The sequence below is a fragment of the Pezoporus flaviventris genome, unplaced genomic scaffold (assembly GCF_033815535.1).
Source record: "Pezoporus flaviventris isolate CSIRO_AGI_PZ_B2104156 unplaced genomic scaffold, CSIRO_AGI_Pfla_v1 ptg000188l, whole genome shotgun sequence".
In the NCBI taxonomy this organism is placed as follows: domain Eukaryota; kingdom Metazoa; phylum Chordata; class Aves; order Psittaciformes; family Psittacidae; genus Pezoporus; species Pezoporus flaviventris.
Window position 1 is genome coordinate 336,494 of NW_026892736.1, and position 13,361 is coordinate 349,854.

General features: G+C 59.5%; 3 protein-coding genes across 3 annotated transcripts; 1 reads left to right on the forward strand and 2 right to left on the reverse strand.

The window, feature by feature from the left end:
- The first annotated feature begins 632 nt into the window (after positions 1-632).
- MRPS26 (mitochondrial ribosomal protein S26) lies at positions 633-4,224 on the forward strand. Its single transcript, XM_061441054.1, is given in 5 exon segments — positions 633-701; positions 704-966; positions 2,377-2,514; positions 3,596-3,719; positions 4,026-4,224. Coding segments are annotated over 5 exon segments (726 nt in total). The 3' UTR covers positions 4,158-4,224.
- Positions 4,225-5,332: 1,108 nt separating this feature from the next.
- On the reverse strand, positions 5,333-6,735 carry LOC133262132 (neurophysin 1-like). Its single transcript, XM_061441068.1, has 3 exons — positions 6,563-6,735; positions 6,212-6,416; positions 5,333-5,436 (listed from the first exon to the last, which is right to left on the reverse strand). The coding sequence occupies exons 1-3, from the start codon at positions 6,680-6,682 to the stop codon at positions 5,387-5,389; spliced, it is 375 nt and encodes a 124-aa protein (XP_061297052.1). The 5' UTR covers positions 6,683-6,735; the 3' UTR covers positions 5,333-5,386.
- A 2,989-nt stretch (positions 6,736-9,724) lies between these two features.
- Positions 9,725-12,922, reverse strand: LOC133262114 (vasotocin-neurophysin VT). Its single transcript, XM_061441050.1, has 3 exons — positions 12,539-12,922; positions 10,459-10,660; positions 9,725-9,979 (listed from the first exon to the last, which is right to left on the reverse strand). Exons 1-3 carry the CDS (start codon positions 12,656-12,658, stop codon positions 9,816-9,818), a joined length of 486 nt encoding a protein of 161 aa, XP_061297034.1. The 5' UTR covers positions 12,659-12,922; the 3' UTR covers positions 9,725-9,815.
- Positions 12,923-13,361: the final 439 nt, after the last annotated feature.

A 13,361-nucleotide genomic window follows, 5' to 3' on the forward strand; every position in this document is an offset into this window, starting at 1 on the left:
GTCCCGACGGGAACGGCTGTGTTCCATGGGGGCGCTGTCCCTTTGGGCTGGGTTACATCCCTCGGGGTGTGTGTTTAGGGCTGTTCCATAGGGGTGGGATTCCCTGTCCCGCAGGTAGGTGGCCCCTGTTCCATTGGGATGGCTCCGTATCCCGCTGTGTTCTGTATCCCACAGTGTTGTGGCGTTCATCCCGCACCCCACGTCCCATAGGATACGGCATCCCATAGGATACTGTGTCCCATAGGATACCATGTCCCATAGGATACTGCATCCCATAGGATACCGCATCCCATAGGATACCATGTCCCATAGGATACCGCATCCCATAGGATACCGTGTCCCATAGGATACCATGTCCCATAGGATACCGCGTCCCATAGGATACCGTGTCCCATAGGATACCGCGTCCCATAGGATACAGCGTCCCATAGGATACCGCATCCCATAGGATACTGTGTCACATAGGATACCACGTCCCATAGGATACCATGTCCCATAGGATACCGCGTCCCATAGGATACCGCGTCCCATAGGATACAGCGTCCCATAGGATACCGCGTCCCATAGGAAGCGGTGTCCGCACCCCAGCGGGCCCCATGGGATCCCTATACCCCCTCGGGACTACATTTCCCATGATGCCCCGCAGCACGCTCCCCTTCCCATAATGCCCCGCGGAGAGCACGTCGGTGACGTCACATCCGCCGCGCGGCCCGCCATGCTGCGGGCGCTGAGGCGGTGCCGGTGGGGCCCGGGCCCAGGCCCCGGTCCCGGTTCCGGTCCCGGTTCCGGTTCGGGTCCGTGCTGGGGCCCGCGGCTCGTCCCGTTCCGGGGCCGCAAGACGCGGCAGGACCCCCCCGCCAAGTCCAAGGCGTCGCGGGTGAAGGTGCCGCCGGCCGTGGACCCCGAGGAGCTGGTGGTGATCACCGAGCGGTACCGGCAGCACCGCCTGGTGCTCGGAGCGCTCCGGTACCGCCCCGGCAGCGGGCCGCTGTGGGGCAGGGGAGGGTCCGGGGCTGGCAGTGGGGCAGGGGAGCGCTGGGGACATGGCAGTGGGGCAGGGGAGCGCTGGGGTTTGGGGGTGGCAGTGGTTTGGGATGTGGGGCAGGGGAGGGTTGGGGGCTGTCAGTGAGTGTGGGTATGGGGCTGGATGTGGGGTTGGGTGTCAATGTATGGGGCCGCTGTGGGGCAGGGAGGGTCCGGGGTTGCCAGTGGGGCACAGGAGGGTTATGGGTCTGGCAGTCGGGCAGGGGAGCGCTGGGGTTTGGGGGTGGCAGCGGTTTGGGATGTGGAGCAGGGGAGGGTTGGGGGCTGTCAATGACTGGGTATGGGGCTGGATGTGGGGTTGGGTGTCAATGTATGGGGCTGCTGTGGGGCAGGGGAGGGTTGGGGGCTGTCAATGACTGTGAGTATGGCGCCGGCTGTGGGGCTGCTGTGGAACAAGGGACTTGTCAGTGGGGCTGCAGTGGGGCCCAGGAGGGTTATGGGGCTGGCAGTGGCTCTGGCTGTGGGGCAGGGGAGCGCTGGGGTTTGGGGGTGGCAGTGGTTTGGGATGTGGGGCAGGGGAGGGTTGGGGGCTGTCAATGACTGTGTGTGTGGGGCTGCTGTGGAACAAGGGACTTGTCAGTGGGGCTGCAAAGGGGCACAGGGAGGGTTTGGGGGCTGGCAGTGGGGCACCTGTGAAGCAGAGAAGCATTGGGCTTGTGGCCATGTTGGGCTGCTGTGATGTGGAGTTGGGTGTCAATCTGTGGGGCTGCTGTGGGGCAGGGGAGCGCTGGGGACTTGGCAGTGGGGCTGCAAAGGGGCACGGGGAGGGTTTGGGGGCTGGCTGTGGGGCACCTGTGAAGCAGAGAGGCATTGGGCTTGTGGCCATGTTGGGCTGCTGTGTCAATCTGTGGGGCTGCTGTGGGGCAGAGGAGCGCTGGGGACATGGCAGTGGGGCTGCAATGGGGCACAGGAGGGTTATGGGGCTGGCAGTGGCTCTGGCTGTGGGGCAGGGGAGCGCTGGGGTTTGGGGGTGGCAGTGGTTTGGGATGTGGGGCAGGGGAGGGTTGGGGGCTGTCAATGACTGTGTGTGTGGGGCTGCTGTGGAACAAGGGACTTGTCAGTGGGGCTGCAGTGGGGCACAGAAGGGTTGGAGACCATCAGCGACTGTGGGTACGGGTCTGGATGTGGGGCTGGATGTCAATGCATGGGGCTGCTGTGGGGCAGGGGAGGGTTGGGGTCTCCGGATCCCCTTTGCAGTCGAGGTGTTTGGACCCCCTAGGTCACAGTGGGGCAGGATTGGGGCTGGGCTGGCTATGGGGCAGGTTTAGGACCCCCCCCGGTACTCGGTGCGAGGCAGGAGCTGAGCAGCCTCCCCTGTGCTTGTCCCGGCAGGGCCGAGTTCAAGGCCGAGGTGCTGCAGAAGAAGCGGGCGGCCCTGCTCAGCCACGAGGACTCGGCCCGGCTGCTGCAGGAGCACCAGCGCCTCATGGCCTGGAACCAGGAGGAGAACGCGCGGCAGCGGGCGCGCAGGTCAGCCCCGGGGAGGCGCGGAATGGACCGGGCTGGCAGGGACCCTTAAACTCACCCAGCCCAGGGCACCGCTGCCCCGTGGTGCCGGGGGTGTGCGAGCAGCGGCAGGGACGTGACTGCAGCCCTGCCCTGGGCAGCCTGTTCCAATGCCTGAGCACCCTCTGGGGCAGGAATTGGTCCTCAGCTCCATCTACACCAGCCCTGGGGCAGCTTGAGGCCGGTTCCTCTTGTTTTAAAGCAGACTCCTTACCTGTGCGGGCTTCCTGCCCCTTGCGGCTTCAGCTTCTGAACTGAATTCAGTTTAAGGAGAGGCAGCTTCGTTTCTACAAAGACACTTCAATCTTTGACCCTTTTGGTGTGAGGGTGCCCAGAGAAGCTGTGGCTGCCCCATCCCTGGCAGTGTTCAAGGCCAGGTTGGACACAGGGGCTTGGAGCAAGCTGCTCCAGTGGAAGGGGTCCCTGCCTGTTGCAGGGGTTGGAGCTGGGATGAGCTTTAAGGTCCCTTCAACCCAAACCAGGCTGGGATTCTGTGTTCCAAGCTTTGTCCTTTATTACCTATCCGGACACCTCCTGCTCCCCTGCGGAGGTCACTGTCAGCAGGAGGAGGTTTCTCCACCTTCCCTCCCTCGCCATCCTCTGGTCAGCCTCGGGATACCCTGGAATTGTGTCCGTGCTCCCAAGGAACTCGGCATCTGCTGAACCTGGAAAACAGGGAAAAGCCCATCAGGCCCAGCCCCATGGCCAAAGCACTCGAGCTGCCACGTCCTGCTGGAAGAATCCCATTGGAGCTCCCAAATGGAGCCAGACCCTGCTGGGGCTCAGGTCTGCAGCGCTCGTGGCATTGCCAGTCTCTTTGAGAGCTTTTCCATTAAGATTTCCCCCTGTTTTCCCGTGCAGAGAAGGATGGGATTCTCTCCATCCCCATGCTGAGTTCAGCCCAGGCTCTCCCATCCCGGCTGTGCTGCTCCTTCCCCTTTGTTCTGGCTCTGCTTTTCATCCCAAGGGATTATGTGTCTCAGCAGCACGCCACCCCGCAGAGCGTGATCAATCATCTTGTTTCCTCTTCCTTTCCCCATGGCAGGGAGGAAAGACTTAGGAAAGAAGAGGAAGAGGAGAGGAGGCAGAAGCTGAAGGCTGCTGAAACCCAAGCCAGGAAAAGGGAAGCTTTCCTGAAGGAGAGGGAGAAGGAAGTTCTCCGGCTCCAGGTGAGAGCAGCACGACTCTGCCTGCGTGGGGTTTGCTGGCAGCTCCTGGAAGCTGGAGGCTTTATTCCCTTAGGGATTCGTGTGTTGGCACCTTCCAGGAGCGTTGACAGCGTGTGGATGGGATGGGGGCTGAGTGAGAGCTCTGAAAACAGGATGGATTCATCCCAAAGGAGGAAATAACGGTTTCCTCCTCTTGGATGCGGCTCCTGCTGAGATCCTGGAGGCACCACAGGGCCTCTCAGAGCACCAGCAGCTCCTGTGGTGCCTCGGCCATGTGTTAGGAGCTGCTCCTTGTCCTTCCTTTAGGAAGAAGCCAAAACCTTCGTCACCCTGGAGAACCTGGATGCCCGGATCGAGGAATGCCTGGACAATCCCCGCAACTACAACTTTGCCGTCGACAAGGAAGGGCGGATTGTCAAGCGGACGGTGTTGTCCTAACAGCTCCACTTAGGAGCCAGTTCCTTCCCTTCGAACGGATAAATCCACCTGGAAGTGGTGGAGAGCACCCCTGTGGCTCTGGCTCTGCTTCTTCGGAAGGGATGATGCCTGCGGGAAGGAGGGTGAGGGAGAAAGTTGGGCTCACAACAAGCGAGCCTCAGCCCCGCTGCCTGCGGAGCTGCTGGGGTTCGTGTGCCTCCTGCTCTGCCTCTGGGATTGCACCTCCCACAGCATCCCTCCTGTTTCACACCAAACGTGTAGGGGGTGGAAAACAGGAACGATCCCAAGGCGCATCCTGGCTCTGCGCTCCCTGGGGCTGTTTCTCGACCCCTCTAGGTGCTTATGAAGGAAAACAGGTCTGAGTGGCTTAGTAGGAAACACCAACCCTGCCCTTTATGTTGTTGGGGGGTAAGAATTCATTGTGCTGCTGGTTCCTGCTGTGGCCGAGGGACCTGTTGGTCCTGTTTGTGCAAAGGAGGGTTTAAAGCACATCTGGGCTGTGGCTAAATGAGAGCATGTGCAGAATCACTTCTGATACTGGCATTCGTGTGTCTCTTCCTTCAGCCTTATTTTACTCAGCACCTGGAGCTGCTTCTGCCTAAGAGCTCATCTCAGTCTCCCCTCGGGCAGGTTCAAGCCATTCCCCTTGGCCTGTCCCTACATCCCTTGTCCCAAGCCCCTCTCCAGCTTTCCTGCAGCCCCTTCAGGCACTGGAGCTGCTCTCAGGTCTCCCCTTCAGGAGCCTTCTCTTGTCCAGGCTGCCCCAGCCCAGCTCTCTCAGCCTGGCTCCAGAGCAGAGCTGCTCCAGCCCTCGCAGCATCTCCATGGCCTCCTCTGGACCTGCTCCATGAGGTCAGCCAATACCCTCAAGTCATTCTTAGGGCTGCTCTTCCCAATCTTCCCCAGGCTGTGTTTGCTCCTTGTGATTGAACTGCGCCATGGGCAGGACCTTGCACTTGTTGAGGTTCACACAATCCCCCCTCTCCAGCCTGTCCAGGTCCCATCTCTTCCTTAAACCCACCTTTTCCCCTCCATCCCACCCTCCCGAGCCTGCACCCGACCCCTTTCATCCCATAAACCCCACAGTCCCTTGTGATTGTTTTTCTGTACAAGCTTTATTTCCAATGAAGAGCCTCACTCCAGCCTGAGTCACAGACTTGCCTCGTCTGTTCCCTGCTGCTGCAGTGATGGATAAGGGATCCTGCAGGGATTCTTCTCCCCGGGGTGCTCTATGCAAACAGCGTCTCTTGGTCGCAGGATGAGTCAACCAGGCAGCCCTCTGCATGGGGGGGGAAAGGGGATGGAGTGAGACAGCAGGAGCCAGCCCCCAGAGCCCCCCCGGTGTGGATTGTAATTGCATGGAGTCGAGTAACAAGCCCGTGTCCTGAAGCTCCCCAGGATCTGTGGTGGGATCTCTGGTAGTGTCTAGGGAGGAGGCTGGAAAAGCGTGATGGAAGCAGGAGGGGGCATGGACTGCTGTGCACCACAGGAGCTCTGCTGCTTGCTTCTGTCCCTGAAACCTCAAGGTCTGTTATCACCCTCCCTGGTGTTGGGATCGATCCTGCCCTGGGTGGATGGACAGGTCATGGAACCAGCTCGGTTGGGAAAGCCCTTTCAGCTCACCCAGTCCAACCGTGCCCCAGAGCTGCCAAGGCCACCACTGCCCCATGGCACTGAGGCCTCGTCTCCACGCTGTGTGAACGCTTGCAGGGACGGTGACTGCAGCCCTGCCCTGGGCAGCCTGTTCCAATGCCTGAGCACCCTCTGGGGCAGGAATTGTTCCTCAGCTCCATCTAAACCTGCCCTGGGGCAGCTTGAGGCCGGTTCCTCTTGTCCCATCCCTTGTTCCTTGGGAGCAGAGCCCAGCCCCTCCTGGCTCCATCCTCCTGTCAGGCACTTGTAGGGAGCCATCAGGTCCCCCCCCAGCCTTCTCTTCTCCACACTGAACCCCCCAGCTCCCTCACCAGGTGGACAGGACAAAGCAGATCCCTCGGGACGCTTCCCCCGCTCCCTCTTTGCCATCCCCACTTCCCCGTGGCGGGGCTGGGACCCACCGGTGCCGCAGCAGATGCCGGGGGCCGCGCAGGTCCCTCCGCTGCTGCCGCAGGGTTTGTGTCCGGCCTCGCAGGGGGTGGGCAGGAAGGATTCCTCCTGGCACCGCAGCGTTTCCGACGTGCCCAGGTAACAGCCCAGCTCCTCGCCGCAGCAGATGTTGGGTCCGAAGCAGCGGCCCTTGTTCCTGGGGCCGCAGGGCAGGCACTGCTCCGGAGCAGCCGTAGGGGAGAGTCAACCGGGAAGCACCTCCAGTCAGTGCGCCGCACTTGAGCCTTCCCCTTGGTCTTATTCCCACCACCTTCCAGCATCATGGATACGTTGGGAAAAGGGAAGGATGGGACTTGACTTACCTTCCTGATATCCATATCCAGGACGGCGCGTTTGCCCCCGATGGGGCAGTTCTGGATGTAGCAAGCGGAGGAGAGCGCCAAGAGCCCCAAGAGGCAGACGGCGAGCGCCTTGCAGGGCATGGCTGCGGGTTGGGAGGCTTCCCAGCTTCCCCCTCTGGAAAAGCAGCCCTGGATATATAGTGCCAGCTCCTGCTTACACATTCCGGCGCCAGCGTCACCCGTCTGCCTTAAGAACCACAAGGAATTGCTTCCCACACCAAGGGCTCTTGCTAATAGCCGGAGGTCGAGGACGTGAGGGCAAGGCCAAGGTGTTGGTTTGCTCCTTGGTGACTGGGGCTGACCGTGACGGGGAGGGAAACGTGCAGGGGTTGTGGATCAGTTTGGGGCCCTTCTCTGCCAGTCCCTCAAGGCACGGAGCTGGTTGCTCCGTGTTCTGATCGGGATCGTTCTGGTGGGGTTTGGGATGGGATGGAGGAAGGCAACAGGATGGAGGAGAGGGGTGAGAGGGGCATCGTGCTTCCCTTGGCTTCAAAATCCCTTCTGGTGGGAGGAAAACGAGCCCCAGTCCTCCACTGGGATCATCATGGGAGCTGGGATGGGAAACAATGGGTCCTTCCCACCCATCTCTGCCTGTGGTGGGGGATGCTCAATGCCGGGTTCAGTCTGCTTCGGGATGATGGTGACCACGATCCCCCCCTGACTGCATTGAGGGAGCCTGGAAACACCAAACCCCATTGGCAAAGACCTGAACCCCCACATTTCCCTGTTGGCTCCTGCGCTGGAGCTCGGACGTGATGCCCTGGCCCACGTCACCACCGGCTCCCTGCAGAAACAGCACTGAGGATGCAGCCACACGGGCTCCTGCTCACCCCAACCCTTTGCCTTCGTTACCGCAATTAAGAGCTGAACCAATTCCTCTGCTGTGGACAGGCCCTAATGCCGAGGCCATTATCCCAGTCCCTTCTTCCACCTCCTTAATTGGGATTTAGGCAGCCCAGAGCTGGAAAGCCGTGACCTCTCCTCATCCCCTCCGGCTTGCTTTGAATTGGGCCACTTACTGTGGGCACTGAGGGCACCCAGGTCCTGCTCACACAGCCAGGGTCAGGCAGCAGGGCCCTGGGGACGAGCCAGCCACCGGTGCCCATGATAATGGGATGCAAATGAGGCTCAGCACCAGTGCTGTAGCATCCCAGCGGCTCAACCCAGGGATTATTGGGGGGAAACACCCTCCTGGAGCAGCCCAGATGGGTCTTGGGGTACCCTGACCCCCATGGGCAGGATTGGGATGTGTCCTGTGTGGAAAACCCCTTCAGTTATCAGCTCCTGGTGCTTTTGGGGATGTTGATGCCCAAGCTCCCATCAGCATCCCGCATCCCGGCTCAGCCACACATCCCTGATGCTTCAGGTGATGTTGGGGTTCACATCCTGCATCCCGGGGTGCAGCAGTGAGATGAACAGCCCGATTCCTTCATCCCGTGTGTTCCCAGCTCGGAATCGTCCATCCAGGCTGCTGTTGCCCCTTTCCCAATGGTTTTGGGGGTGATTTTGGGTCCCCCCCACCTCCAAAGGGCTGGGATTAGATGCTCATTGCTGGGAGCAGGTGCTGGGTCAATCCTGCGCCCTTGTGAGGTGCCGGATGGGACCCGCTGGAATAGCGGAGCTCCACCTCCTGAAGGTGCCACCTCCCGCAGGGACATTATAAAGGATGAGCTGTCCCCAGATCCCAGCCCAGAGAGAGCCTGGAGCAGGGACCCCGCAGGGTAAGAGACCAGGGGAGCAGAGAGGGTTGGGATAACAGTGTCCCAAATAGGGAGAGAGGGTGGGGTAATGGTATCCCGAATAGGGGGAGAGGGTGGGATAACGGTATCCCGAATAGGGGGAGAAGTTGGGATAATGATATCCCAAATAGGGGGAGAGGGTGGGATAATGGTGTCCCGAATAGGGAGAGAGAGTTGGGATAACGGTATCCCAAATAGGGGAGATGTTGGGATAATGGTATCCCAAATAGGGGGAGAGGTTGGGATAATGGTATCCCAAATAGGGGGAGAGGGTTGGGATAATGGTATCCCAAATAGGGAGAGAGGGTGGGATAATGGTATCCCAAATAGGGGGAGAGAGTTGGGATAACGGTATCCCAAATAGGGGAAGTTGGGATAATGATATCCCAAATAGGGGGAGAGGTTGGGATAATGGTATCCCAAATAGGGAGAGAGGGTGGGATAATGGTATCCCAAATAGGGGGAGAGAGTTGGGATAACAGTATCCTGGATAGGGAGAGAGGGTTGGGATAATGGTATCCCAAATAGGGGGAGAGAGGTTGGGATAACGGTATCCCAAATGAGGGAGATGTTGGGATAATGGTATCCCAAATAAGGAGAGAGAGTTGGGATAACAGTATCCTGGACAGGGAGAGAGGGTTGGGATAACGATATCCCAAATAGAGGGAGAGGGTTGGGATAATGGTATCCCAAATAGGGGGAGAGGGTGGGATAACGGTATCCCAAATAGAGGGAGAGGGTGGGATAATGGTGTCCCAAATAGGGGAAGAGAGTTGGGATAATGGTATCCCAAATAGGGGGTGAGGGTGGGATAACCAGGGCTGATCCACCATCACCCATTTGGGGATGATGATGATGATGATGCTGATGGGGGAAGATACCACCAGCCCCAGGGGCTGTGTGAATTTGGGAGCCCAAATCCCCCTGATTTTAGGGTTTTTTGGGTGGTTTTCCTTGTTTTCTCTCATTTTTAGGAGACGTGCTTGAAGCAGCTCATTGTGCTGGTTCCTGGAGGCAACGAAGCCCCAAATCTGCCCCAAGGAGGGGTCTTGGCCAGAGGTAACAGGATGGTGGCGCATCCCATCACTGTCCCCATCCCTGGGGATGCTGGGAGCTCAGCACCCATGGGTGTTGCTGGGGCTATTGGGTGGGACTCGAAGGGCGGCTCTGCCCGAGATCCTTGCCCTCAGCACTGTAAGAACAGGGACAAATCCTGCCAAAACCACTGCGGATGGGAGCGAACAGCATGGGGATAGATGGGGACATGGGAAGGGCGACAGGGGAGACCCATCCACCTCCCGTGCTGCCCCACATCCATCCCTACACCCTCTCTGTGCCCTCTGGAGCCCCCCCATGACCCATCCCCAGCACCCAGGACGAAACCAGCACAGTGCACAAGGGCTTTTATTGGGTCAGGTATTTACAAGGCTGGGCTCCGGGTGTCGGTGCTGGCCGGGGTGGGGGGTACCCGAGGCTCAGAGGGAGGGATGCTTGCCCTGCTGCTGCCGGGTCGCCAAGTGCATGAGCTTGAGGAGCAGGTCTCCAGCCGAGCCGTCCAGCACCGTCAGGTTCTTCTCTGCTGCCTCCTGAGCCCCATCGCTGCTCTCGTCCAGGCAGGAGGTGTCCATGGAGCAGGTCTCTTCAATGGAAAGCAATGCACCAGGGACAGGTTATTGGGGTTGTTGTTTAGGACCACGAATGGTTCGTTTCGGGTGGGCAAGGGGTTGGTGGTGGCCCCACAGATGCTCATGCTCTGGTTTTAGTCCCTTTGTTAACCAGGGAGTGGGGCTGGGAGAGGTATTTCCAGCACAATGAGGAGTGAGAATACCCTGGATGGGAAACATCCCGTTGTGGTGGCTCGGGAAGGAGCTTTGAGCCATATACAATGGTTTGGGTTGAAAGGGAGCTTTAAAGCTCGTCCAGTTCAACGCGCAGGGACCCCTTCCACTGGAGCAGCTTGCTCCAAGCCCCCCTCCAACCTGGCCTTGAGCACTGCCAGGGATGGGGCAGCCACAGCTTCTCTGGGCACCAGCGCCTCAGCACCCTCCCGATGCGCAACTTCCTTCCCGTGGTCCCAACGCCTCCCTCCCGCTGCCCGTTGCCCTCATCCCTCCTCACCGGGGCTGCAGCAGATGCCGGGCGCTGCGCAGCGGCCGCCGTTGCCGCAGGGCTGCCCGCCCGCCCGGCACGGGGAGGGCACCGAATCCTCCTCAGCGCAGCGCCGCGTCTCGGCCGTGCCCAGGTAACAGCCGAGCTCCGAGGCGCAGCAGATGCCGGGCCCGAAGCAGGTGCCTCTGTTGCCGGGGCCGCAGGGCAGGCACTGGGGAAGGGGGGGAGATGCTTCCATCAGCACCGAATCGCGGCACGGTTTGGGTTGGAAGGGAGCTGAAATCCCACCCAGCCCCAACCCCTGCCACGGGCAGGGACCCCTTCCACTAGAGCAGCTTGCTCCAAGCCCCTGTGTCCAACCTGGCCTTGAACACTGCCAGGGATGGGGCAGCCACAGCTTCTCTGGGCACCCTGGGCCAGCGCCTCAGCACCCTCCCAGGGAAGAGCTTCTGCCTAAGAGCTCATCTCAGTCTCCCCTCGGGCAGGTTCAAGCCATTCCCCTTGGCCCACCATGCCCTTATTCCCCATCTTTCCCACCCTTCTTGCACTGCTGTTGCTTTGCCAGCCCTTGGAGGTGCCACCCTCACACAGGGTGACCTGTTCTGTCCCCATCACCAGCAGCGCGTCTTCACGCTGCGGCACCAGTCCCTCTTTAGGCACTTCACGTTGCCCCCCACCATGCTCCCTGTCCCTGCTCCATCGAATCATAGAATCACAGAATGGTTTGGGTTGGAAAGGACCTTAAGGTCATCCAGTTCCAACCCTCCTGCCGTGGGCAGGGATCTATCCTGTCCCCTCTCCATGGATCTATCCTGTCCCTGCTCCATGGATGTATCCTGTCCCTGCTCCATGGATCTATCCTGTCCCTGCTCCATGGATGTATCCTGTCCCTGCTCCATGGATGTATCCTGTCCCCTCTCCATGGATCTATCCTGTCCCTGCTCCATGGATGTATCCTGTCCCCTCTCCATGGATGTATCCTGTCCCTGCTCCATGGATGTATCCTGTCCCTGCTCCATGGATGTATCCTGTCCCCTCTCCATGGATCTATCCTGTCCCTGCTCCATGGATGTATCCTGTCCCCTCTCCATGGATGTATCCTGTCCCCTCTCCATGGATCTATCCTGTCCCCTCTCCATGGATGTATCCTGTCCCTGCTCCATGGATCTATCCTGTCCCTGCTCCATGGATGTATCCTGTCCCCTCTCCATGGATCTATCCTGTCCCCTCTCCATGGATGTATCCTGTCCCTGCTCCATGGATCTATCCTGTCCCTGCTCTATGGATCTATCCTGTCCCTGCTCCATGGATCTATCCTGTCCCTGCTCCATGGATGTATCCTGTCCCTGCTCCATGGATGTATCCTGTCCCTGCTCCATGGATCTATCCTGTCCCCGCTCCATGGATCTATCCTGTCCCTGCTCCATGGATCTATCCTGTCCCTGCTCTATAGATGTATCCTGTCCCCTCTCCATGGATCTATCCTGTCCCTGCTCTATAGATGTATCCTGTCCCTGCTCCATGGATGTATCCTGTCCCTGCTCCATGGATCTATCCTGTCCCCGCTCCATGGATCTATCCTGTCCCTGCTCCATGGATCTATCCTGTCCCTGCTCTATAGATGTATCCTGTCCCCTCTCCATGGATCTATCCTGTCCCTGCTCTATAGATGTATCCTGTCCCCTCTCCATGGATGTATCCTGTCCCTGCTCCATGGATCTATCCTGTCCCTGCTCCATGGATCTATCCTGTCCCTGCTCTATAGATGTATCCTGTCCCCTCTCCATGGATCTATCCTGTCCCTGCTCCATGGATCTATCCTGTCCCTTCTCCATGGATCTATCCTGTCCCTGCTCTATAGATGTATCCTGTCCCCCTACTCTGCTGTATCCAACCTTGAGGTGACAGCAGCACTTCGGGGTGCTCATCCTCCACTGGCGTGCCCTTGGGCATGTCCCCCACCCCTCCCAAACAGCGGGTGCACTGGGGAGCATAGCACATCCAGGGGTGCCCATAGGAGCCTCAGCATCCCACAGAGCTTCCCTGTGCTGCCCAAACCCCCATCCCATACCCCCATCCCACCCCATACCTGCCGCAGGGCTGTGTCGCTCAGCGCCCGTTTGCCACCTCGGGGGCAGTTCTGGATGTAGCAGGCGGAGGACAAGGCGAGGAGGCAGAGGAAGGAGAGGGGCAGCGAAGGCTCTGCCATGGTGCCACGGGTGCCGCTCGCTTTGCATCTGGCCCTGTGCTGTGCAGGCTGCTATTTATGCTGCTGTCACCCCTTCCCAGGGGAGGAGGAGGAGGAGGAGGAGGAGGAGGAGGAAGGAAAGGGCTGGGTTGTTGTTTTGTTGCTTTGCTGCTTTTTTTTCTTCTTCTTCCCCTCCCCAAATCGCATCCAAGCGAATCTGTGACTGAGATGATTCAGTGCTGGAGCTGAGCGCAGGGAGGGTGCATCCCAGCAGCACCCCCTGAGCCCTGGCTGCTCCGAGGGGCACCACATGGATGGATAATGGAGGGCGTGGGTTTAGAGAGGGGAAGATGCTGGGTTGGGAGGGATGAAGGTTTGGAGGATGCTGGGTTGGGAGGGATGAAGGTTTGGAGGATGCTGGGTTGGGAGGGATGAAGGTTTGGAGGATGCTGGGTTGGGAGGGATGAAGGTTTGGAGGATGCTGGCTTGGGAGGGATGAAGGTTTGGAGGATGCTGGCTTGGGAGGGATGAAGGTTTGGAAGATGCTGGGTTGGGAGGGATGCAGGTTTGGAAGATGCTGGGTTGGGAGGGATGCAGGTTTGGAAGATGCTGGGTTGGGAGGGATGCAGGTTTGGAGGATGCTGGGTTGGGAGGGATGCAGGTTTGGAGGATGCTGGGTTGGGAGGGATGCAGGTTTGGAGGATGCTGGGTTGGGAGGGATGCA

Coding starts and splice junctions, on each gene's coding strand:
- LOC133262132 (XM_061441068.1), bottom strand. CDS start 6,682: ATGCCCTGCAAGGCGCTCGCCGTCTGCCTCTTGGGGCTCTTGGCGCTC. Junction 6,417..6,562: donor TGGATATGGATATCAGGAAG/GTAAGTCAAGTC, acceptor GCTCCGGAGCAG/TGCCTGCCCTGCGGCCCCAG. Junction 5,437..6,211: donor CGGCATCTGCTGCGGCACCG/GTGGGTCCCAGC, acceptor CCCCCCATGCAG/AGGGCTGCCTGGTTGACTCA.
- LOC133262114 (XM_061441050.1), bottom strand. CDS start 12,658: ATGGCAGAGCCTTCGCTGCCCCTCTCCTTCCTCTGCCTCCTCGCCTTG. Junction 10,661..12,538: donor GCGACACAGCCCTGCGGCAG/GTATGGGGTGGG, acceptor CCCCTTCCCCAG/TGCCTGCCCTGCGGCCCCGG. Junction 9,980..10,458: donor CGGCATCTGCTGCAGCCCCG/GTGAGGAGGGAT, acceptor TTTCCATTGAAG/AGACCTGCTCCATGGACACC.